The sequence below is a fragment of the Dermochelys coriacea genome, chromosome 6 (assembly GCF_009764565.3).
Source record: "Dermochelys coriacea isolate rDerCor1 chromosome 6, rDerCor1.pri.v4, whole genome shotgun sequence".
NCBI lineage: Eukaryota > Metazoa > Chordata > Testudines > Dermochelyidae > Dermochelys > Dermochelys coriacea.
The window spans coordinates 109,454,720-109,480,650 of record NC_050073.1 but is presented as its reverse complement, the minus strand read 5'-3'; the positions used below and the strand labels follow the sequence as shown (position 1 = coordinate 109,480,650).

The following is a 25,931-nucleotide window of genomic DNA, read 5'->3' as shown; positions in this document are numbered from 1 at the left end:
CACCCAACACTCTGCCCCAACCCTGAGCCCCCTCCTGTACCATGAACCCCTCATCCCAGCCCCCCCCCCAAAGCCCTCACCCCCATACCCTAACCCTCTGCTTGAGCACCGCCCATAGTCCAAGCCCCTCATCACCGGCCCCACCCCAGAGCCCTCACATTTTAAAAAATATATATATCAGCTTATAAGGCAAATGTGTGGGGGGAAGCAGGTCTTGGACTCGTTCTGGGCACCACCAAAAATTATACGAACCTGCCGCCCCTGCTGGAGCGATGTCTTCATTAGCAGCTGATTCTCTTGAATGGTGGCTTTAAACTGGCTACGATGTTCCTCTCACAGATGCCCAATAAAGGAATTATATGTGTTGTAATACGAGGCCACATCTACACTACCCGCAGGATCAGTGGGTAGTGATCGATCCCTGATCGCTCTGCCATTGACTCCAGAACTCCACCAGATGAGAGCAGAAGCGGAGTCGACAGGGGAGCAGTGGCCCGTCGATCCCACCTCGTGAGGACGCAAAGTAAGTGATTCTAAGTCGATCTAAGATACTTTGACTTCAGCTACGCTATTCTCGTAGCCGAAATTGTGTTATCTTAGATCAATCCCCCCCAGTTTAGACCAGGCCTAAGTGTACTTGGCCATGAGTGCCTGATAGCCACTATTCAGTTCTGAATAATGAACTAAAGCACAGATTCTGCAGCCAAAAACATCGAGCCTCTTATGGTCCTTGCTGTATGGGATGCACTTAGAGCTATGTTGCTTGCCTCTTTCATTAATGGCCCCTACTACTAGAGAGTTCGGAGCTGTGAGAGATAAACTCTGATTCCCAGGCAGAAACATAATACTTTTTATCTGTTGCAGGTAGACAGTGTCAAAGCTGGGGTTTGTCAAATAGTCTTAGTGAGCTCCATAAGAGCTTCATTCACTGGAATGGCAATTCTCATGGATGATGAAATTTGTAAAATATCTAGGAGTTTATGGGCTCTTGAAATCTCTCTAAGGGAATCTGAAGCCTGTAAGCAATTTGCTTCATCAGTTCCTGAAACTGTCTCAAGTTATGTGCCATAGAAGGTGATGGAAGCATCACAGCTTCATCAGGTGAAGAGGAGGAAATATTCATATGAGGTGTCATCTCCTTTGTCCATCCTTGTTTCTTGCTTTTCCTCTGACATGGGTAGTAGTAGAGGGGACTGAGGAAAACTGGTCCTTCTCTGTTCCCTCCAGTGGCATGAAGATCCTATTGCAAATTGCTGGTGATAGAACGACCATGGATCCCAGCAAGGCCACTTGGCGGGGCCCAAAGATATAGATGGAGGCATCTGTGTTCCTGCAATGAGGGTGTCCTTTTAAGGTCTATTCTCTTGTAAAACATCAGTGTAAGAGGGATAGTGATGTGTTTTAGAATAGACAGGGGAACTTTGCACTGAGATGTGAAAATCTGAAGAGTTCACCCCACATACTACCCACTATTGTAATAATCTTTGTACAAAATATGCCTTGTGAGGCATCATTTGAAAACTAACAACTCATTGGTCAATAATATCATGGTGAAATGTGTGTAGCAATATTATATGAACAGAAGCTGAAAATATGACTGACGTGTTTACCAGACAAGTCTGGGGAGAGGGTAAACTGTTCCTCAAAGACAAAGGACAAGTTAACATCTCTAGCCAGGAGTCAAAGTTGATTGGCAATCGCATGTCAGGGGAAAGAACAGATGGATTGCATTTTAGCAATGAACAACAAAGGAACCATTCCTTTGACTCCCAGGGAGTTTGAGGGGGGGGGGGGGGGCCCTCGCGGGAATCCTGACCTGAGAATTTGGTCAGCTATGTTGCTGGAAACATGTGGTAAGGATTGTACCTTGAACTAAGTCTAATTTAAGTTTTAGATACTAGAAAGCTAATTATCTTTATTTCTCTTGTAACCGTTTCTGACTAATACCTTATACTTGTACTCATTTCAAATCTCTCTTTGAAGTTAAACAAACTTTTTTATTTTTAAATCAAAACTAATCCAGTGTTGTGTTTAAACTGAAATGTTTGGGTAACTCCAGTTAAAGCAGTAAACTGTTGAATATTGACCCCTTACAGGGTCAATAGACGTATAATATCTGAACGGTCCAAGAGAGGGCTCGGCCATGCAGAACACACATTTTAGGAAATTCAGGACTAGGAGCGTGTTGGGGTCACCCGGTAAGAAGTAACCAAGACTCCTGGAAGCCAGAGTATAGCAGCTTTTTGGCAACACATCAGCTGATGTCAGAGTTGCTGAACCAGGACTGCAACTATACACAGGCACTCGGAGTGTGACCTGCATGCTGTTTGTGAGTGGCCCTGTTTGGGAGCTATCACAGCAAAGCATTGTGAGGCACTCAAGATTTCAAGGCAAGTGGTCTGGACAGCAACCTGGAATGTGACAGTTACCTGAACACCTGCTGATGGTAACAAAGACTGGCCCAGGAGAGACTCTGTAAAGGGTGGCTTCAGTACTGATGTAGCTGGCTCCATGTGCTGGACACCCAGGAGCACGTTAGTTACGATTCCCTCAGTACCATATGAGGTCTAGCCACCCTTGGTACAGCTGAATTCCTCAATATTGGTACTGAGTGTTGTTCCTGGATGGACTGATAACTCTTTTCACCCATATCTCTGCCAGTTAGGGTCTGGGTACCCAAACTTGGTAAGGAGTCTGCCTTAGATTGAGTTTTTTTCTTTGCCTTTGCAGTACCAGCATCACTCAGAGCCTACATGGAACTCCCCTTGGGACCCGAGATCTCCATAGTCCTCGTGTCAGTGACAGATCCTCTTGCAGATTTACTCCCTACCTCCTTCTGTTTAGGAGATGCAGATGAGGACTTCAGTACAACAGAAGTACTTAGTGCCATGGTACTGTCTACCTCTCTCATGGTTTCTGGTGACTGAGATCTTGATGTGGACAGAGCAATAGCAGTACTGGGAGGTCTATGTACAGTGGGATCCTCCGCTCCTTGAGCTGAAGCTGAAGGTAAGCCTTCCTCCATCATCAGACATTTAAATTTGGTTTCCCTATTTTTTCGGGATTTACCCTTGAAGGATGTGCAGATCTTGCACTTACTAGGAATATGGGTATCCCCAAAGAGTGGAGGCACTGGGAAAGCCTGTCACTGATTGGAATAGCCTCACAGCAGAAGAGGCACCTCTCAAATCCTAGGGAACCCACCATTCCCAAGAAAAAACAAACAATGAGACAATCCCAAGAAGTAGTACTAAACAAATATCTAAGAATAAAAGGATTTTTTTTAATTAAGAAAAAGAAAACACTAAAAGGTAAGTAACTATAAAACTATCTAAATGCTAAACAGAGAACAGGCACTCATTGCAGACTCCGTCTCAAGTCAATGGTGGTTGAGAAGATACAGGCTAACCGCCCTCAGTTTAATGCCATATAGCCTCAGCATGATGCACTAGAATGCATGGGGTGCATGTGAGGGCTGAACAGGCATTGCTACCAAAAATCTCCAATCAAAAGCGCAGGGCACAAGTGCACCTTAAGTGGAGCACTTACAAGGACACTGCTTGAAGAACTCTATTTTACTTTAATATCTCACTTGGATAAAAGGTATATCAAAACCTTATGCAGGAGCATTTTCATGTATTTATATTAAAAAGGGGATATCAAGATTTTTTTTCTTTAATATCTTCCTTCAAGCTTACTGGTTTTGTCCTTTCTGAGTTGGCAAACACTCAGATTTTCCTTCTGTTTGTCATGGAGGAATGGATTGGATTCTTCTTTGTGTGTCAAAACAATCAACCAATGATGATGTCATCAGCACATTTTTGGGTGTAAGGTTTGTCAGCAACTCCTTTGCTCTTTCCTATTCCTGGCAGTTTGCTTCTACAGCAGCAAAAAATATTGCAGGATCAGGCTCATGTATTAATAGGTTTTGAAACATCTCAGCTACAAATTGGTGTATTTAAAACAAAAAGAGGTACTTTATCTGTAAGATATAGCCTGCCGTATTTTGACTAATATCTTTGTTCTGAACTAGTTTACTTGTAGTTTGAATTATAAAAAGTGTCCACACAAATTCATCATTTTACAAGAGAAAATTCTTACTTTTCTATTGCTACCAAAATTACTAAAAACTGAATTTCAAAGTTTGTGTTCACCTAATTATCCACCATGACCACCAAATATTTTGCTGATAGAATCCCCCATTATGTAAGTATTGTCTAAATTCTTTTTTCATAGATGTATACATTTACATTTATAGGAATATTAAAACACACACACACACACACACTCAGCTTTCCTTCTACTTCAAGAAAAAAAACAACTCTTTTTCCCATGTGGAAAGGTGAGGTGGTCGTTTGACAGGTTTTAGGATTCGAGAATTTCTAAAAATATTCATTGTAGACGCTGGCCCCAGGTTTTGTCTACAGTAAGAGTTACAAAAGTTCCTCCTCAATAGATTGAAGAGTACCCCATATCAACACACAAAAGTGTTGGGGAGAGAGTTCACCAACCAAGGCTCCCCTCTTGATCCTCTCCCTAACATGGTCTCCCTCCCCAGAAATGTTTCCCTAGCTATAGTCCCCCCGTGGTCCAAACTTAACCCCAAAGATTCAACTCCCAACTTCTATTGTGCAACTCCTCACACTGTTCCTGCTGAGAACTGCTGTATAAGCCTGCTGCTTCTGTCCTCCCTCATGCCCTCCACAGGATTCATCCTCAATTATGCCACCCACATACATGCTGCCACCCCAGGCCAAGAAGTGTCCCCACTCGGCTGTGCCATTCTTGCACTGCACACTTACCAGTTGCTGTTCTCCTGCACACACAGTGGCACCTCAGACCACTTAGTGTTCCACCAGTTCCTGGTATCATCAACCTAGCAATTACCCAGTTTACTAAGGGTTAACATGGAGCCTATATATTTTAAATTTAAACTAAAACTAAGGGTGTTTTTTGTTAACATAATAGATAGTAAATTGGCAAATATATACAGCAATACATCTCTAAAAAACCTGCCAGCTACCGAACAGCTAAAACCTCAAACGTGCACAATATACATCAAGTGGAAGTCAAAATTTTAATGAAAACAAACCACGAATAGAAAAGGAGTACTTGTGGCACCTTAGAGACTAACAAATTTATTTGAGCATAAGCTTTTGTGAGCTACAGCTCACTTCATCGGATGCAAATGCATCCGATGAAGTGAGCTGTAGCTCACGAAAGCTTATGCTCAAATAAATTTGTTAGTCTAAGGTGCCACAAGTACTCCTTTTCTATTTGCGAATACAGACTAACACGGCCGCTACTCTGAAACCACAAATAGCGTTACTAAGAACAAAGGGGAATTTTCATACTTGCCTGCTTACGAGATCTCATTGCTGCCTCTTCTAATGTTTCAGCAGCTTCAAACTTGCCTTGACGTTTGTAAAGTGCTCCAAGGTTCTTTAAGGTAGTTGTTACTGTTGGACTATTAAAAAAATATACATTGAAATTATTCTTCATTTACATACACATGAAAACTCAAAAACATGAGATAAAAGCTTAGATACCATCAGTATCAATATCTGAGAATCATCTTTTAAAATATTATACTAGCATTAAATACGTGAGACACATTAAAAATACCTTTCAAATGCATTTGAGACTCTCAAAAAGTGATTGCTTAATAGCCCTGAAAACTAAAACAACAACTATCCTCTGGAGCCACACGACATGAACAGCAGCAATGGGTGCCTCACACCAGACCTTTAGTGGTGAGAGTGTAGTTCAGTCTCCAAAATACAGTCAAACTTTGGCCACCAGTGAAACGGCCAGAAAAATATGTCAATTAGTGCCAATATCAACGGCGGGTGTTATAATGTGGATTAGGCACTTAACTAAGATCAAAAATTCCTTTGTTGGCTTCTAGCTGGGAGCTACTTTCAGTTGCTACATATCTCATCCAGATTTGAGCCAATGATGTTGAGGGGTAAGATTTCAAATTCCATTATGAATTTCTTTGAGAACTATGTTTCCCACCCCAACAAGAAAAAAAGACGGATTCAACAATATACCAGAATTGTTTATTATAAAAGTCTTAAACAAGTCAAAACTCTTGATGAGCTTTGTTCCAGCAGCATTTGAGCAGAAACCCTGAAGCAATAAGATAGCCTGCTATTTAAATAGCAGGCTATGACTACTTCTGTGGCACAGTGTTTAGAACAAGAGAGAGAAGTAGGAGCAAGGAGACATTTATGACGCGGCAAAATTCCTGATCAGCATGCTCCTCAATACTTCAGTAACCTGTTCTCCATATTTATGTCATATTTGACTGAAGAGATAAGTTTACTAGATCCTGCAATAGTTTTATTAAGTTTTAAAAGTCTCATTTGTATTACTACATCCCCCAACTAAATGCTAAGATGAATACAGAAATAAATCTAATTATTAACAGTGTCAACTATTTTGTGCAGAAGATTTTGATATTATACATAACACATATAGTACGATAGTTTTGGCTCAAAATTTAAATTTGATACTGTGACAAAGTTCCTCCTCTGCCTTGGTGGGTCCTGCGCTTATTGGCGGATTTACTCACCTCAGAGGTTCACGGCAGCCCTCAGTTTGGCCACTTTCGTGGCTCAAATCTGCCGTTCACTCAGTTACTCTCATCACTGGCCAGCATGGGGAAAAGGAAGAACAATAATCCCCGCAGTCTCTGCTGATCCACCTAGTGGATTGGGGAACAGGCCAGAGACCTTCCCCTCTGGTGGAACCCACAGTCCAGGTCAACTCCTCCAGTATCAAGTAGGGGGGATGGCGGGAACCCGGGCCTGCTCTCTACTCCGGGTTCCAGCCCCGTGGATTGCAGCTGTCTACAGTGGCTCCTGTAACAGCTGCGTGACAGCTACAACTCCCTGGGTTACTTCCCCATGGCCTCCTCCCAACCACTTCTTTATTCTCACCACAGCCTTCTTACTCTCAGCTTCTGGCACCTCCTGCTCCCAGCTCCTTGCACACACACCACAAACTGAAGTGAGCTCCTTTTTAAACCCAGGTGCCCTGATTAGCCTGCCTGTCTTGATTCTAGCAGCTTCTTGATTGGCTGCTGGTGTTCTAAACAGCCTGTCTGCCTTAATTGTTTCCAGAAAATTCCTGATTGTTCTGGAACCTTCCTTGTTACCTTACCCAGGGAAAAGGGATCTACTTAACCTGAGGCTAATATACCTGCCTTCTATCACTTTCCTATAGCCTGACCCTGTCACAATACAGAAAAAGTTTTACCAAGCATAATACAAAGAGAAAAGTGTTTGACTTTAAACATTTTCATTGAAATTTGAAACAACAAACAAAGCCATTTCTCACAAGGTTTTGCAATTCAAACATTGCAGCACTGTGTAGAGCATGAGAATCAAAAAGTAAATACCCAAAACAAGACTAATCTACTTGCACAGTCAATGATAATGAAATACAAAACAGAGAACAGCATAAGGAGTTAAAGAAGGTAGGAGGCCAGATTATGTGGCCTGCTCTACTCCCTTTGTGCCACTGCATATCAATAGCATAGTCAGAACAATGATCACATGCACAGCATATGGGAGTTCCCAGCAGGCATAGAGCTGGTATAGTAAACTCCTATATCATCCCTCCTCTGTAATTCCTGGAATAAGGGGTATGTTGAAACTAGGGGAAAAGGCATGTCCAGAGTTTGCTGCATGCTACTCATCTCCAACTGACAGATGGTCTTTTGGGTGCTGTTACCAGCCACTGGAATTTAGAGATTTGCCTCAATTTGGATAAAAAAGGCCTCAGAACCAAGTCACAATCAGATCCCCAAAACCACCTTCTCTGCTGTGGCCAGCAAACATGGCCTTGGATTTCTTAGGTATCAGTTTTAATATTAGTAACACAGATAAGAGGATTTTATTTTTAAGTGTGATTTTCAAACTGACATTTCTAAGTATTATATGTTCTGTAGTTAAAATGCTTTAAATAATATACCTACCTATCAACTTTGCAAGCTTTGTACCAACCACCATACTCTCCAAAGGACGAGCCATCTTTCTGCTTTCCCTAAATTGAAAACAGCGTTTTAAAATATAAATCTGTAACTAACAACAGAAGAAGTTCTGAAAATTATTTAATCATGTCCTTACTTTGCATTCTTCTCTCTCTTCAGCATGCATCCAGATGGGTTTATTTTCATCTGGTAAAAATATAAAATGAATATTTTATAATAGCAGTGAAAGAAGTAGACATTAATATTCAAGTTGAAGAAAGCTGAAGACCAACAAAAATAATGGTTCTGGCAGCACACTTAGCATTTTTGACACATTACAGAAAGATTAAACAATCTAACAAAACACACGTGTCTGCCTTTAACTGGCTTCTGAAGATAAAAGATACCTAGAAGTCAGTATTACAAAATTGCTGACAGGATGCTACTTCTAAAAGACTTTGATCCAACCAAGTTGGTGGTAGTACATACAGACAAGAGCTTAGTCGTTTGCTAGAACACACATTTCTTTCTTTTATTGTGACAACCACTGAATGCTGCAAAAGTAATGGTTTTATTGCAATGAAATTAAAATACTGCATTACAATTAATTTATGAAACGTGTTCTACTGGAACAATGTACAAATAGACTGCTGACATCTTAGCTGTTAAATTTACAGTCTGTCCAATTTAAGAAGGACAAGTTTTTCTGCATTCTTTAATTGTTTTGGCAGATGAGCTCAAACAGTTGACCATTATTTTTCCCAAGTAATCTAAAATCCTATACTGAATTATTACAATCACTGACTAGAAGATGACAAACGTAGTCCTGTGTGTATACTAGCTCTTAGACACTAGAGTTTGGGGCGCTATAGAACATCCTAAAGTAGGTTAGATAGAAAAGTAGTCTGTTACATAGACTTGCTAAGTCTCTCTGATTTGGAAAAAAATCCTTGTTTTGGATTAATTTTAATGCAGTAATTAAGGTCATTCCTCTTTAGGATGGATTTTGCTGTATGTATCAATAAAGTCTAAAATTTATTTTGAGAAATATAAAAAAGAAATTCTACTTTTCAGTTGTACACCAATCCTTACCATCTACAGAGCCAAATTCCCTTTCATGTGCACGAGTAAGAATCTCTTTGTATAAAGTTTCTGCTTGCTTAAATTTTCCCTGTTTCAGATAGCAGGATGCCTAAAAAATAATATAAAGGTATCAGCATAGGAAAACTTTTGATTTATCTTTTAAAGACAGAACATATCCAAAATTGCATGCTTGTTGAATAAAAAGCAACATTATTTCCTCCTGGGGGAATTCTGAGCCAAAAATGCAAAATTTGCATTATTTTGACAAATAAAATATGCAATATAATCACACCAGTTTCACTTATTTTGGTAATTTATTTTTACTACCATACAGAAAAAAAATCACAATAAAACTGTTCAGCATTTCCTAAACACAAGAAAGTTAAGTTACAAATACTTGGCAACCAATATCTTGCATTCCAGTTATAATCCTGGATTTTCATTTAAATTACATTACTTTAATTTTGGCGCATGGTGTTCTGTAAAGTAGAATGTTGCTTTAAATTGCTCAGACTTTCAGACATGAAAGTCAGAAAGTTTTGCATATCATGGTCCTGCATTTTTTTTTTTAAATGGAAAAGTAAAATAGATCCCTGAGCTGTAATCTAACCCCATTGTGCTTCTCTGGCACAGGGAAAAAAAAGCCAGAAAGCACACAGACCTTCCTAGCTGAGGATTCAGTTACTGTTATTTACAATAAGACTCTTTTACACCACTCTGGGAAAGTAAAGGAGCCTTAATTGACTAAGAATGGGAACATTAACAACCTGCCTCCTTAGGGCTAGTCTACACTGGCAACATTAAAGAGCTCTAAAAAAATCCCACCTCCGCAAGGGGCCTAGCTGCCAGCGCTGGGAACCACAGCGCTGGTGCACTGTCTACACTGGCACTTTAGTGTTGAAACTTGCTGCACTCAGAGGTGTGTTTTTTCCCACCCGAGAGCGAGAAAGTTGCAGCGCTGCAAAGTGCCAGTGTAAACAAGCCCTGAGACTTGTTCGCACGCAGGCACGCACCAAGACCTACCCCCTTAACATCTCTCCGGGGACATACGCACCCCCAGCCTTCCTCCCACCCCAGTGATTCTTCTGCTGCCAGCTGCTCCCAGCAAACACCCCAGGGCTGCTGGGGAAGGGTGTGTGGGGGGGGTGTTCCTCAGATTTCTTTGCTCCCCCATATTTCTCAGGTGACCCAAGAAATCTGCGGAAGGTATGACTTCTGCGCCAAGGAGTAATTATTTTAGCACATCAGAAAAAAAACCCCAAAGCTTACATTTTCCTATTTTTACTTCATGTTACAAACTTACCAGATTATTCTTTGTTTTTGCTACATTTGGGTCATCAGGTCCTAGTTTAGTTTGGTAGATCTCAAGTGCCCTTTGATAGTAGTACTCCACCTCTTCATATTTACCCTGATTCTGACATAGTAAGGCCAGGTTATTTAACTGTTTGGCAACATCTGGGTGATCCTTCCCCAGGACCTGGAAACGAACGTACCATACATTAAACATTCCCCATTTATTGCATTAGATTTTAAAGAAGCACAATCTTAAAATGATCTTCCACAACTTTTTTCTTTCTAATTTCAATATCAGACTACATTCTTTTACTTTAGCAGTTTACACTGCTCATACTTTTCTATAATTAAGATTCAGTCACTATTTTCATTATAAATTCCATTTTTTGATTGAGAGTGGAGGAGGGCCCCGTTTACGTTAGGTAAACACTAAGACTCCTCTTGGCTTACATGGCAAATAAGGACTCAATTAGGCATCTAATTTTCCACCATTTTCACAAAAATCAAGTTTAGACATTTTCCATTAATAGTAAATTTTAAAAGATTCTTTTGTGCTCTCAATCAAGATTCAAAGTTAAACTGAAATTTTACAGGCTAGATTACATGTATTAGAGAAACTGGATGTTTGTTAATAAACTTTCTCAGTAATGGCTTCCAAAAAGTTCTTGCATGAATACATTCCAGAAAGTTTTAGGAATCTTTCAGTCTCACAAAGAAGAAATATTCTATTTTTTTTCTAGTTTGCATTGTGTTATACACAATCATTTGGTCAGCAATTATGTTGTTTTGCCAATGATTAATCAACCTGAAAGTGAGGGAAGCACAATACAATTTTTCCAAATATGTACATTTAATTATTCTCCCATTCCTATACTACTGTATATAACCAGGGTCTTGTGTATTCTTCAATTCCATGGCTATGAAATTTGCTCTAGAATCCAAACTTCTGTTTGAAAGAAAACAGTTTCTAGCTCTTCCATTATGAAGAAATTCTTACAAACTTGAACTGAGTGTAAGCCAATGCAATGATGTCCTGTTGATTTTTCTCTACACTCCATTTTTTTCCTGAAATAAAGACCATAGAATCATAGACTAGCAGGGTTGGAAGGGACCTCAGGAGTTCATCTAGTCCAACACCCCCTGCTCAAAGCAGGACCAATCCCCAACTAAATCATCCCAGCCAGGGCTTTGTCAAGCCTGACCATGAGAAACCTCTAAGGAAGGAGATTCCACCACCTCCCTAGGTAACCTATTCCAGTGCTTCACCACCCTCCTAGTGAAAAAGTTTTTCCTAACATCCAACTTAAACCTCCCCCACTGCAACTTGAGATCATTACTCCTTGTTCTGTCATCTGGTACCACTGAGAACAGTCTAGAACCATCCACTTTGGAACCCCCCTTCAGATAGTTGAAAGCAGCTATCAAATCCCCCGATTCTTCTCCTCTGCAGACTAAACAATCCCAGTTCCCTCAGCCTCTCCTCATAAGTCATGTGTTTCAGCCCCCTAATCATTTTTGTTGCCCTCCGTTGGACTCTTGCCAGTTTTTCCACAACCTTCTTGAAGTGTGGGGCCCAAAACTGGACACAGTACTCCAGATGAGGTCTCGTCAATGTTGAATAGAAGGGAATGATCACATTCCCTCGATCTGCTGGCAATGCCCCTACTTATACAGCCCAAAATGCCATTAGCCTTCCTGGCAACAAGGGAACACTGACTTATATCCAGCTTCTCATCCACTGTAACACCTAGTCCTTTTCTGCAGAACTGCTGCCTAGCCATTCGGTCCCTAGTCTGTAGCGATGCATGGGATTCTTCCATCCTAAGTGCAGAACTCTGCACTTGTCCTTGTTGAACCTCATCAGATTTGTTTTGGCCCAGTCCTCCAATTTGTCTAGGTCCCTCTGTATCCTATCCCTACCCTCCAGCGTATCTATCACTCCTCCCAGTTTAGTGTTATCTGGAAACTTGCTGAGGGTGCAATCCACAGTATCCTCCAGATCATTAATGAAGATATTGAACAAAACCAGCTCCAGGACCAACCCCTGGGATACTCCGCTTGATACCGGCTGCCAACCAGACATGGAGCCATTGATCATTACCCGTTGAGCCCAATGATCTAGCCAGCTTTCTATCCACCTTATCGTCCATTCATCCAGCCCATACTTCTTTAACTTGCTGGCAAGAATACCGTGGGAGACCATATCAAAAGCTTTGCTAAAGTCAAGGAACAACACATCCACTGCTTTCCCTTCATCCTCAGAGCCAGTTATCTTGTCATAGAAGGCAATCAGGTTAGTCAGGCATGACTTGCCCTTGGTGAATACATGCTGACTGTTCCTGAATCACTTTCCTCTCCTCTAAGTGCTTCAGAATTGATTCCTTGAGGACCTGCTCCATGATTTTTCCAGGGACTGAGGCGAGGCTGACTGGCCTGTAGTTCCCCAGATTCTCCTTTTTTAAAGATGGGCACTAAATTAGCCTTTTTCGAGTCGTCCGGGATCTCCTCCGATCGCCATGAGTTTTCAGAGATAATGATCAATGGTTCTGCAATCAGATCCGCCAACTCCTTTAGCACCCTCGGATGCAGTGCATCCAGTCCCATGGACTTGTGCTCGTCCAGCTTTTCTAAACAGTCCCGAACCACATCTTTCTCCACAGAGGGCTGGTCACCTCTTCCCCATGCTGCGCTGCCCAATGCAGCAGTCTGGGAGCTGACCTTGTTCGTGAAGACAGAGGCAAAAAAAGCATTGAGTTCATTAGCTTTTTCCAAATCCTCTGTCACTGTGTTGCCTCCCTCATTCAGTAAGGGGCCCACACTTTCCTTGACTTTCTTCTTGTTACTAACATATCTGAAGAAATCCTTCTTGTTACTCTTAACATCTCATGCTCGTTGCACTTCCAGGTGTGATTTGGCCTTCCTGATTTCACTCCTGCATGCCTGAGCAATAATTTTATACTCCTCCCTGGTCATTTGTTCAATCTTCCACTTCTTGTAAGCTTCTTTTTTGTGTTTAAGATCAGCAAGGATTTCACTGTTAAGCCAAGCTGGTCGCCTGCCATATTTACTATTCTTTCTACACATTGGGATGGTTTGTTCCTGCAACCTCAATAAAGATTCTTTAAAATACAGCCAGCTCTCCTAGACTTTCTCCCTCATGTTATTCTCCCAGGGGATCCTGCCCATTAGTTCCCTGAGGGAGTCAAAGTCTGCTTTTCTGAAGTCCAGGGTCTGTATTCTGCTGCTCTCCTTTCTTTCTTGTGTCAGGATCCTGAACTCGACCATCACGGCCTCCCAGGTTCCCATCCACTTTTCTCCCACAACTCCTCTACTTTCAGTGAAGTGCCACCAATGTCAGCAATAGCTGGAGTGCTAGTGAACAGGATTAAAAAACATGGTGGCAAGAACTCCTGCAGGCAGTTTACAGTTGCACTCACACTACAGCTAGCATCAGTGGGAGACTGACACAAAACTTCAGCATAGAAGTCTGCATGAAGCCTGAAACAGTAGCCCTGAGAAATGAGGACTACCCAATTCATTTCAACAGTATGAACGCCGATGTCCAGATATTACAATTTAAATTTTAAACATTGTAACTATCATTGTTGATCATTTTAATATCAAGCTGATAGGCTTACCTGACAAATGAAAATTGCCCCTCAACTTTTCCAGGTGGCCAAAGCACATGTTTTTTTCCCAAATAATAACCCTACATCTCCTTTGACAACTTTTATAATAGTTATGTATTTGCAATACAATATCTCACCACATTCAAATTTACAGGCAGTATGAAACAAATTGATTTGCACAGCAGCTTAAAATATCACAGGATTACTTTAGCAACCGTATTATTCATTTTCATATTTAATTCAGTAAAAACCTCATTTTCAATAATATTTGAAGCTGATGCAGACTTCTCTATTTCAAATGGATTACTCAGAAAGTACAGAGTAATTGGGGGGGTGGGGAGACTCCTATCAGATAGAAATTTTTTTTGTCTTAATTCTACCTGTTTCCTGGATTCTAAAACAATTGTTTGAGTTAGTCTATTTACATTAATGCTTGGTCAACAATTATCTCTATCAGGGTTAAAACATTTTAAACAGCATTCAAGTAAACTGGTCAGCATGTCTATGGCTTTGCACTTACCAGAGTTTAAGGATTTCCCTATAATAGCCTAACATTTTTTTATATATCTGTGAATTATTCAATGATATCCTAATTGAGGGGGCAACAAAATAATTCATAACAAGAGATGTAGTTTTCAAGTAATAGAATAACTTCAAAAACATACAGCATACTTAACCAGTTTTAACATACTGCAGTGCAGACAGCCAGACAAATGCACTGGAATAAGCATTTTCACTCTGTTGCAGTACAAACCAACCAACTTGAGATATTTAAATGGCATACATTTATTTTATATTCAAATGCTCTAGTCAACCCAATAGGAACATATCTAAATATCCTTTTCCTGCAGCGTTGTTCTTACTTTACAGTTATTGCACAACTTTAGAATACACCCAATGTCTCTCAAGATTTTGAAGTTAATTTTCTTAAAACAATTTTGTATTTTAAGAAGTTGTATAACTCTATCCCAGGTATTTAGTATTGCTTGGTACGGCTAACCAACCAAAATACGTGAGACTGAATTTTTTCTAAAAAGCAGAAGTTGAAGTTCACAAAAAATAAATATCCATTGTCAGGCTTCCACTTTTTACTCTGTACCTTTTCTCTGATCTCCAAAGCTCTCTTACACAAGGTTCTGCCTCCTTGTATTCTTTCCTCGTTTACCATAAGCACTGCAATTATTAGGGTAGCTGCCACCTGTCAACAGCAGAAAATTATTAAATATGAAGCAAATACCTGGTGAAAGAATGAACTAGTTGAAATATATTTACAGTGGACTGCTGCATTCATATCCTCTATGTACAGTGAAGGCTTCTTGCAAAAGTCACTGCATTAAGAAATAACTCTTAAATGAGAACACAGAAAACTGAAATGTATTTAATTAGCCTGCTGAAATGTGATTAAATGCATACATTTGCTCTATATATGACAACACAGAAATAAAGCTATTTTACATAAATCCAGATTCACAGAGTTGCCCACTGTAACATAGGTTATATGAAGCAATACATCACCAAATTAAATTTTAAAAGTGACTTGAGCACCAACAGCTTGATTGGAATTATCTGTTTTATTTTAAACAGAGGCAGAAAAATCAGAAGTACAATATCTATATGAATTCAGCAACTGAATTGTTTAAAATAAGCTAATTAAAATATTCCTTCAGAAGTTAATTTTTTCCACATACAGACCATGCAACTTGATTCATAATCAAATAAATGTGGCAGCAGAGTAATTTTGGGGTGAAATAGTTTTAAATGAATAAAATGCTCAAAGACACGTTAAATATTAAAAGAACGCAGAATATTATATAATGGCCTCTCCTACCTGTCCTGTTTAGTGACAAGCCAGATCTTAAATGTTCCTGTTGAGTTTAATATTAGAATAAGTTGGGCAAGGGAAGAAAAAAAAAGTGTCAGTGAAAAACACAACTAAAAATATGAAAATCAGATATACAAACCGCTGGATGATCTCTGCCCAAAGTCTTTTCACGAATAGCCAAGGCATCATTCAAGAGGTTTGCTGCATCTTTGTATTTGTTCTGGTCCCTAAATTTTAGAAAACCATAACAACACTTTACTCTGTTTCACAAAAAAGGAAGTAGCATTCAAATAAATCTTGTAATATAATGAACTGCAAAAGTAGGAGTTTACTTCAGTGTCAGGGTAGGAATGCTGTAGTACTGAAGAGAAGGGTTCAAATGCAGACTCAGTGCAAAAAACTACAATTAAAAGTAGTTTTTTGAGGGACTGGAAATGAACTATCTGCATATGTACATCTTGCCACCCAATTTACAATAGCATTAGCATAACCCAAGAGGTAGCTGTCTGTCTTCTCAATGATCTAGAATAGATGGATAGTTAAGTTTCAAAATGAATAATAGCATTCCAAAAACTGAAGTATGGGAGGATATTCAGGAACTCATCCAAACTCTGGTGTACTGTGGCATGACAGAGCAGGTCAAGTGCCCATGTGATACCACCACAAATAAAAAAAATAGAACCTACAAAATTGTCAAAAACATTTTTATAACAGTTCTAGCATTAAGGTCTCTAGTCAACTTTACAGAAACAAAGAAGTTTAGTTAATGGAGAATTTAAATGTATATCAGAATACCAACCTGTACACCAAAGCAAGTATGTTTAGCATAGTGGCAACATCCGGATGATCATGACCTGAAGTCTTCTCCAGATCTTCAAGTGCTTGTTTACACAGGGGTACAGCAACCTCATATCTACCTTGGGAAGCATACTGGATAACCAGATTATGAAGAGTCCTTAATCTTGCTGGAATTTCATAGCCACCTTGTTGAGCAGCTGCTGCAGCACTGCTATGCTGCTGTTGAACTGCAAAAAGAAGGCAACCTATAGTGAAACCATTTTGAAATAAAAATCCATGCTCCCCAGAGCCTAGACACTAAAATTAAACTAATTGTTTTAAAGTGTGGTTCTGTTCTGAAACATGACTGTAAAAAATGGCACTCCCATACTAAGCAGATTTTCTCCCTATTCCGACTGACACATAGTTCACTCCCATTTATCCGAATGGCCTGAGGGACATCTGAAAGTTTTGGAAAACTGGGAGTTCAGATAAACAAAAATGCTATTTTGATCTCTTCTTTCCACTGATCTAGAAATACAGGAGTGAAGGGAGTAATGCTGATGTTTGCTTAATATTTTGTACTTTCAGTAAAGAGCAAAAACAATGTTAATGTGATTGAGTAAATTAAAAACACCAAAATTGTATTAAAACCAATGTGGACATCATTTATTCTGATTAATTCAAATTAAACAATTTAATATGTCCTGACAACGTGGTGTTGCTGATAAAATGGGATTAGGCTTCAGTAACAACAGATAACCACTCAAAACCAATATTCAAATACAAAGCTGTTGATTAGTGCTAATAATCTAACCGAGAAGTTACTAGCAAGTTATTAACATTGGGCTAACTGGGGGACATACTGTGGATTTGGATAATTAGGATTTTCAGAAAAGAGAATTCAGGTAATGTAATACAGTATAATTCCAGTTATGAACAAGTATATATCTTTACTACTTTTTACTCCTTTTAGCCCTGTGAGCCAATAAAAGCTACAGGGAGAGAGGTGGGATCTATTCTGATTCACACAGCAATGGATTTATTAACAAAGCTCCAATTTTAGGGCCAAATTCTGTCCTCAATTACAGCTACTAAAGGTCCAAGTTACCCAGGGGGAAGAGGAGGGGAAGACAAGCAACACCAGGCAGCCACAGGAAGGTGACTAGAGTTAGTCTACTCTTCCTCCCTTATCCCCTTGCTCCAGGAGTATGAAGTCTCAGTAGCCATCTTCTTCCGCATGCCCTGCCCTCCTCTCCTCTCCAACCACTCTTCCAGTGGTGGCCTATAAAAGCACTATACTACCCTAGAAGAGATGCCAATAGCGGTAGCAGCAGCAAGAGAAAAGGGAAGCAAGCCTTTACAACCAGCCTCTTCAATTTGTTTGCTACTCCTTTCAAATCTGCTCACCTGATTCTCTACCCCCAACTCCAGGCAGCTGCATCTCCATCCCAGAACCTGGAGGAAATAGCCTGTTGCCACCTCCTCTCCATACAAGTTCTGTGAGGGTTATAAGATCTCCTCCAAAGTAGAACCACATTGATTCCAGAAACTGAAAGCAAAGGACCAGAGCTCCAGGAGTGACAGCCTGGCTTTCTGCACTCCTCTGCCCCTACCAAACAAAGGGACACTTTCACAGCCCTGGCAAACTCTAATGTCAGTGGAATCATTCAGTTCAAAACAAACTACACCTGTTACAATTTGCAATTCTTACCCAACCCTCCTCTCCATGGCCCATTATACTTCACCTACTGATCTTCTTACCCTTTCTGCCCACTGCCCTCCCTTCCAGTGGTTCTAAACCTATTTACCACTGTGGGCCATATCCAATACTACCGTATGGCCCTGAGGATGTTACATTGGTTGCAGCTGCGTGCTGATGTGGCTGCAAGTGGCCAACAGACCAAGAACCTCTGCTTTAGCTACTAGTATTTTCCCTTCTCCATTCCTAAAATAACCCAAACAAGCAAAAAAAAAAAATGATGTTTTTGTCTTTCAAATATGTGATAAACAAGATGCATACAATAAACCATCTGTATGTTCTTGTAATTATAAACTTTGTTTTCTAGCCCCATTCCACCTATCCCCTTTGGGTTTGTCTTCATCAAATTACATCTTGACAACCATGAGGATATGGGCTTCTCTTCATGTACAGTGCTACAGCTGCACCAGTGTAGCAGTACTACTGTAGCACTTTAATGAAGATGCTCCTATGCCAACAGGAGAGCTTCTCCTGTCACCGTACTTAATCCACCAGCCCAAGAGGCAGTAGCTATTTTGACAGGAGAGGCTCTCCTGTCAACATAGCACTGTCTACGCGGGGGTTAGGTTGGTATAACTACATCACTCAAGGATGTGGACTTTTCACATCCTTGAGTGATATCGTTATATGGATATAGGTCTGTAGTGTGGACCTGTCCTATCTCTCTAGCAAGTTCAACACCCTGCCTAGCATAGGGAGGAAGATGTAGGCTTAGTTGATAATCCAGGGATGAAACCAGGCATCTTCCACCAGAGCCTAAAGAGCACGAGTACCTTTTGACAGGTGGTCAAAAGAGTCATCTAAAGACCGTCCTGCTTTCTAGTTGACCAAATAAATGGTGGATGGATTGACAGTTGTGGATATGGCTCTGCAATTCACATTAGTGTTACAAGTATGTGGACTTCAAAGAAGCCAGAAGATGAGCTTCAGCCCAACATAAAATCTTAATGATTTCTCTACTATTCCTTCAAGCCCCCCACAATACATGTCACAATTGCTGCATCTGAAGAGAAACTTGATTCAGGTGACTACCACCAACAGGTCTCCATAGCAATTCTGTTTTAGATTTTATAGAACCAGTCTCACACTCTTGTTGATTTACATTTTTTAAAGCCTTGGTATTTCAGTAAACAAATCCTAACCATCAACAATTTAAGCGAACTACCATATAAGGACTGCAAGCACCAAGGAAACACCCCCCCACTGCCCAGAAATCCCAGCACTGGACCCCAGATGGCTACTCCCCTCCTCCTTTGCAGGGTGGGAGAAAGCACCGCAGCCACCTAGCAGGGGGACATGCAAGCATGCCTTCAAAACATTTTTTGAACTCAGGTCAGGTGTGGGGGTTTTTTTTGTTATCTCATCCCCGTCATTCTTTTATGGTTCTCAACACATCCCTCTTCTCTTTGCATCACAACAACATCTCTTTTCTTCCTCCCTCCTCTACCCTCACATTAGCTCCATTTCCCTCCTTTATTACCTCACCCCATAACAATTCTCACTAACTATACCTGCTTCTCTTCTCTCTATTTAAATCTCCCTTCTCTTCCCACCATCATAAATCCAAACCACACATCCACCCCTCCTCTACTGCCACATCCTCATCTTTGGTGACCTTTGTCCAACCGTGGCAATTCCCTCCCTCAGCTACCTCTTCACCTCCCACACCTCTCCCTCACTCAACTCTACCCATTCTGTCACCATTCCTAACCTCATACCTCTCCTGCCCCATTTCCTCCACCTCTTCCGCTCCTCTTTTTGTCTCTGGAACACCCTTCCATCTCTAAAAAGATCTCAGTCATCCACAACCCACTTCATATCTTGCTCCCTCTAGCTTTCTGGTTCTCAGAGACCTGGATCCTACACTGATTCTGTAGTTGCCCTCTCTTACGGAGGCCTCTCCTTCTCCCACTCTCTCCTCCCCATCAGACTTCTGCTCCGATTTAGAGTCATGGCTCTCTTTCTCCTTACACTTTCACTCATTCTTGGTGACTTCATCTTCCTTGTTAATGACTCATCTGATCCTTAGCTATGCATTTCCTCACCCTCTCCACTTCATTTGACCCGAAGCTCTGGTTCAACTTTACCACACTCCCAAATGGCTATTCACTTGACGTGGTCTTCACCAAACGCTCTGCTCTCTCTGATCCTATGTTGTTGACGTCTCTCCTGTGACCACCACTGGTCTCTTTTGCATCGCCCCAGTTATCCCTTCCTTTTCTTTGCCTTCCAGTCCATCAGCACTGAAGAACTGTCATCTGCTCTCAGCCTTCTCCTCCCTGCCCCCTCTCTCTTTTCTTCCATTTATATGATTGTTGATTATCTCCATGCTTCGCTCTCCTCCACCCTTACTTCTTTTGCCCCTTTCTTCCATCACAAGGCTCCCCCTGCTAATCCCCAGCCCTGGCTCACCCTCAACATGCACTTCCTCTGCTCCTGCTCTCACATGGCAGATCTTCTCTGGCAGAAATTCCATGACCAGGCTGACTTCCTCCACTACAAATTTGTTCTCTCCTCTATCAGTTCTCACATCATCCTAGTTAAACAACTCTAATTCTTGAATTTAATTGCTCACAATCCTAGCCAACTTTTTGCCACCTTTGACTCACTCCTCAAATCCTATTCTTCTCTCAGCACAGGACCTTTCCAATTTCTTCCACAAGGAAAACTGACAAACTACAACATGACCTTCCCTATCCACCTCTACAACTCTTACCTCCTTGTCTCCTATCTCAGATGCAGAAGTTTCTCATCTGCTGTTCCCATCTAACTCTTCCGCTTGCACGAGTAACACTATTCCATCTCCGGAAATCTCTTGCATCCACTCATCCCTTCCCTTACTCTTTATTAAGCCTCTTGCTCTTTCCCCTCACAATGCAAACATACGTTAGTCTCTCCTATCTTTTAAAAAAACCTTCACCTCACTTGCCTCTCCAATTACCACCCTATCTCCTTTTCAGCTCTAAGCTCATTGAGCATGCTGTTTACTATTGCTGCCTGGAGTTCCTAGAACCTCTCAAATGCAGCTTCCGCGGTTTACAATCAACTGAAATTGCTCTGGCCAAAGTGTCTTATGACCTTTTCCTAGCCTAGCTCTCAGCCTTCTCCTCCCTGCCCAGTCTCCCCTTTCTTCCATTTATATGATTATAGATTATCTACATGAACCGGTACTCCATCCTCATCCTCCTTGATGTGTCAGTTGCCCTTTACACTATCGACCATGCTTCTCCTTGGCTTCTGTAACTCTAGCCTCTCCTGGTTCTTCTCCTACCTTTTACTGCTCCTTCAGAGGATCCTCCTCATTCCCAGCCTGCTACTTTCTATGGGAATTGCACAGTGTTTTGTATTGGTCCTGCCCTCTTCTTCCTTTCACTTTATATCTGGGCAAACCCCTCTACAAACAAATTCCATTACATCTCTATGTTGATGTCTCAAAGAGCTACCTCTCTACTACAGATCTGCCTCTTTCTGTCCAAACTAAAATCTCAGCCACTCTCTCTCCAATATCACTCATGGAATCTAGCTGTCATCTCAATCTAAATATGGCTAAAACAGAGCTCCCCCCACTGTGTATAGCACACCATCCTGCCTGTCACTCAAGCCTGTAACACAGGCATTATCTTTGACTCAGATCTTTCTAGATCCTCAAATCCAAGTTATGACTAAATCCCACTTTCTTTCTGCATAATATCTCTAATATACAGCCTATCCATCCACACATATAGCATCCTCATCATCTCATGCCTGCTACTACCCACACATCCTTTCTTGGCTTTGACAATGAAGTCTTGCCCTACTCAAGATATTAACCAGATATTATAGGGATAACAGAAACATGGTGGAATAGTAGTCATGACCGGACTACACATATTGAAGGGTATGTGCTGTTTAGGAAAGACAGAAACAAAGGTAAAGGTGGTGGAGTAGCATTGTATATCAATGATGAGTAGAATGTGAAGAAATAAGAAGCGATGCATGGATAAGACAGTCCGTCTGGGCAAAAATTACATTGGGGAAGATAACTAGTAAAGCCTCTCCTACGATAGTGCTTGGGGTGTGCTATAGACCTCCAGGATCTAATTTGGATATGGATAAAGCCCTTTTAATGTTTTAATAAAGTAGGTACTAATGGAAACTGCATGATCATGGGAGACTAACTTCCCAGATATAGACTGGAGGACCAGTGCTAGTAATAATAATAGGGCATCCAGATTTCCTAGATGCGATAGCTGATGGATTCCTTCATCAAGTAGTTGCTGAACCGAGTAGAGGGGATGCCATTTTAGATTTAATTTTGGTGAGTAGCGAGGACTCATAGAAGAAATGGTTGTAGGGTATAATCTTGTCTCAAGTGATCATGAGCTAATTCAGTTCAAACTGAACGGAAGGATTAACAAAAATAAATCTGCAACTAGAGTTTTGATTCAAAAGGGGCTGACTTTTCAAAAATTAAGGAAATTAGTTAGGGAAGTGGATTGGACTGAAGAACTTATGGATCTAAAGTAGAGGCGACCTGGGATTACTTTAAATCAAGGCTGCAGAAGCTACGGAAGCCTGTATCCCAAGAAAGGGAAAAATTCATAGAAGGTTGTAAACCAAAGCTGGATGAGCAAGCATCTTAGAGAGGTGATTAAGAATGACGCAGAAGCATACAGGGAGTGGGGAAGATGGGAGGGATCAGCAAGAAAACTACCTAATTGAGGTCAGAACATGTAGGGATAAAGTGAGACAAGCTAAAAGTCGGAGTAGAGTTGGACTTGCAAAGGGAATTAAAACCAATAGTAAAAGGTTCTACCGCCATATAAATAAGAAGAAAACTAAGAAAGAAGAAGTGGGGCCGCTAAAACACTGAGGATGGAGTGGAGGTTAAAGATAATCTAGGCATGGCCCAATATCTAAACAAATACTTGCCTCAGTCTTTAATAAGGCTAAAGAGGATCTTAGGATAATGGTAGCATGACAAATGGGAATGAGGATATGGAGGTAGATATTACCCATATCAGAGGTAGAAGCGAACTGAAACAGCTTAATGGGGACTAAATCGGGGGCCCAGATAATCTTCATCCAAGAATATTAAAGGAATTGGCACCTGAATTGCAGCCCATTAGCAAGAATTTTAATGAATCTGTAAACTCAGGAGTTGTACCGAATGATTGGAGAATTGCTAATATAGTTCCTATTTTTAAGAAAGGAAAAAAAAGTGATCCGGGGTAACTACAGGCCAGTTAGTTTGACATCTGTAGTATGCAAGGTCCTGGAAAAAATTTTGAAGGAGAAATTAGTTAAGGACATTGAAGTCAATGGTAAATGGGACAAAATACAACATGGTTTACAAAAGGTAGATCGTGCCAAACCAACCTAATTTCCTTTTTTGAAAAGGTAACAGATTTTTAGATAAAGGAAATGCAGTGGATCTAATTTACCTAGATTTCAGTAAGGCATTTGATACCGTGCCACATGGGGAATTATTAGTTAAATTGAGAAGATGGGGATCAATATGAACATCAAAGGTGGATAAGGAATTGGTTAAAGGGGAGACTGCAATGGGTCCTACTGAAAGGCGAACTGTCAGGTTGGAGGGAGGTACCAGTGGAGTTCCTCAGGGATCGGTTTTGGGACCAATCTTATTTAATCTTTTTATTACTGACCTTGGCACAAAAAGTGGGAGTGTGCTAATAAAGTTTGCAGATGATACAAAGCTGGGAGGTATTGCCAATTCAGAGAAGGATCGGGATATTATACAGGAGGATCTGGATGACCTTGTAAACTGGAGTAATAGTAACAGGATGAAATTTAATAGTGAAAAGTGTAAGGTTATGCATTTAGGGATGAATAAGAATTTTAGTTACAAGTTGGGGACGCATTAATTAGCAGTAACGGAAGAGGAGAAGGACCTTGGAGTATTGGCTGATCATAGGATGACTATGAGCTGCCAATGTGATATGGCTGTGAAAAAAGCTAATGCGGTTTTGGGATGCATCAGGAGAGGCATTTCCAGTAGGGATAAGGAGGTTTTAGTACCATTATACAAGGCGCTGGTGAGACTTCACCTAGAATACTGTGTGCAGTTCTGGTCTCCCATGTTTAAAAAGGATGAATTCAAACTGGAGCAGGTACAGAGAAGGGCTACTAGGATGATCCGAGGAATGGAAAACTTGTCTTATGAAAGGAGACTTAAGGAGCTTGGCTTGTTTAGCCTAGCTAAAAGAAGGTTGAGGGGAGATATGATTGCTCTCTATAAATATACCAGAGGGATAAATAGAGGAGAGGGAGAGGAATTATTTAAGCTCAGCACCAATGTGGACACAAGAACAAATGGGTATAAACTGTCCACCAGGAAGTTTAGACTTGAAATTAGACGAAGGTTTCTAACCATCAGAGGAGTGAAGTTTTGGAATAGCCTTCCAAGGGAAGCAGTGGGGGCAAAAGATCTATCTGGTTTTAAGATTCTACTTGATAAGTTTATGGAGGAGATGGTATGATGGGATAATGTCATTTTGGTAAGTAATTGATCTTTAAATACTCAGGGTAAATAGGACTAATCCCCTGAGATGAGATATTAGATGGATGGGATCTGAGTTACCCAGGAAAGAATTTTCTGTAGTATCTGGCTGGTGAATCTTGCCCATATGCTCAGGGTTTAGCTGATCGCCATATTTGGGGTCAGGAAGGAATTGGGGTCAGGGTTGTGAGTTCAATCCTTGAGGAGGCCATTTAGGGATTTGGGGCAAAAATTGGGGATTGGTCCTGCTTTGAGCAGGGGGTTGGACTAGATAACCTCCTGAGGTCCCTTCCCGATCCCAAATCATAGAATCATAGAATATCAGGGTTGGAAGGAATTTTCCTCCAGGGCAGATTGGAGAGGCCCTGGAGGTTTTTCGCCTTCCTCTGTAGCACGGGGCATGAGTCACTTGAGGGAGGATTCTCTGCTCCTTGAAGTCTTTAAACCACGATTTGAGGACTTCAATAGCTCAGACATAGGGTGAGGTTTTTCGTACGAGTGGGTGGGTGAGATTCTGTGGCCTGCATTGTGCAGGAGGTCGGACTAGATGATCAGAATGGTTCCTTCTGACCTTAGTATCTATGAATCTACTCGTATCCATTCAGAAGGCTGCTGCAAAGACAGAAGAGTGCATCAGGGAAACATTTTCATCTTCATTAGATCATAATTTACTGCATACAATAAATCCTAAAAGCTGCAGTTGCTTTTTTGTTGTCTATGTTTTTCTAAACTCTCACTTTGATTATGTTACCGTCTCTTTGCATTCCCTACCTTCCCCTTCCTTTTTGGATCAAACTACTTGTCTTCACTTTCAAGGCCCTTTAAGAGACCATCTCTCATTTATTATCTAGAGGTCGACTAAGATGCCTATCGGTCCTATCATGACATCTTCTATTGCGCACTTGCTGAATTTTCAAACAAGCACCATCACACTTTCTCTCATGCTGCCTTGCAGACTTAGGAGAAGCTCCCTGGTAATTATCTGCAAAGCTACCTCATTATCCTTCTTAAAACTCTCCTTTTCTTTGATGCCTACAAAAAAATTGCCAATGGTTAAGGCCGCTGCTGTGCAGACACCATAAGCT

General features: G+C 40.9%; 1 protein-coding gene across 1 annotated transcript in view; it reads right to left on the bottom strand.

Annotated features, from left to right (window-relative positions):
* Positions 1–25,931, bottom strand: part of LOC119857433 (kinesin light chain 1) — a 120,294-nt gene that overhangs the window by 28,568 nt on the left and 65,795 nt on the right. The window contains 8 exon segments of the mRNA XM_043516411.1: positions 5,359–5,467; positions 7,985–8,052; positions 8,136–8,185; positions 9,071–9,170; positions 10,365–10,538; positions 15,083–15,181; positions 15,945–16,032; positions 16,605–16,830. Of these exon segments, the coding sequence (XP_043372346.1) occupies positions 5,359–5,467; positions 7,985–8,052; positions 8,136–8,185; positions 9,071–9,170; positions 10,365–10,538; positions 15,083–15,181; positions 15,945–16,032; positions 16,605–16,830 (914 nt within the window).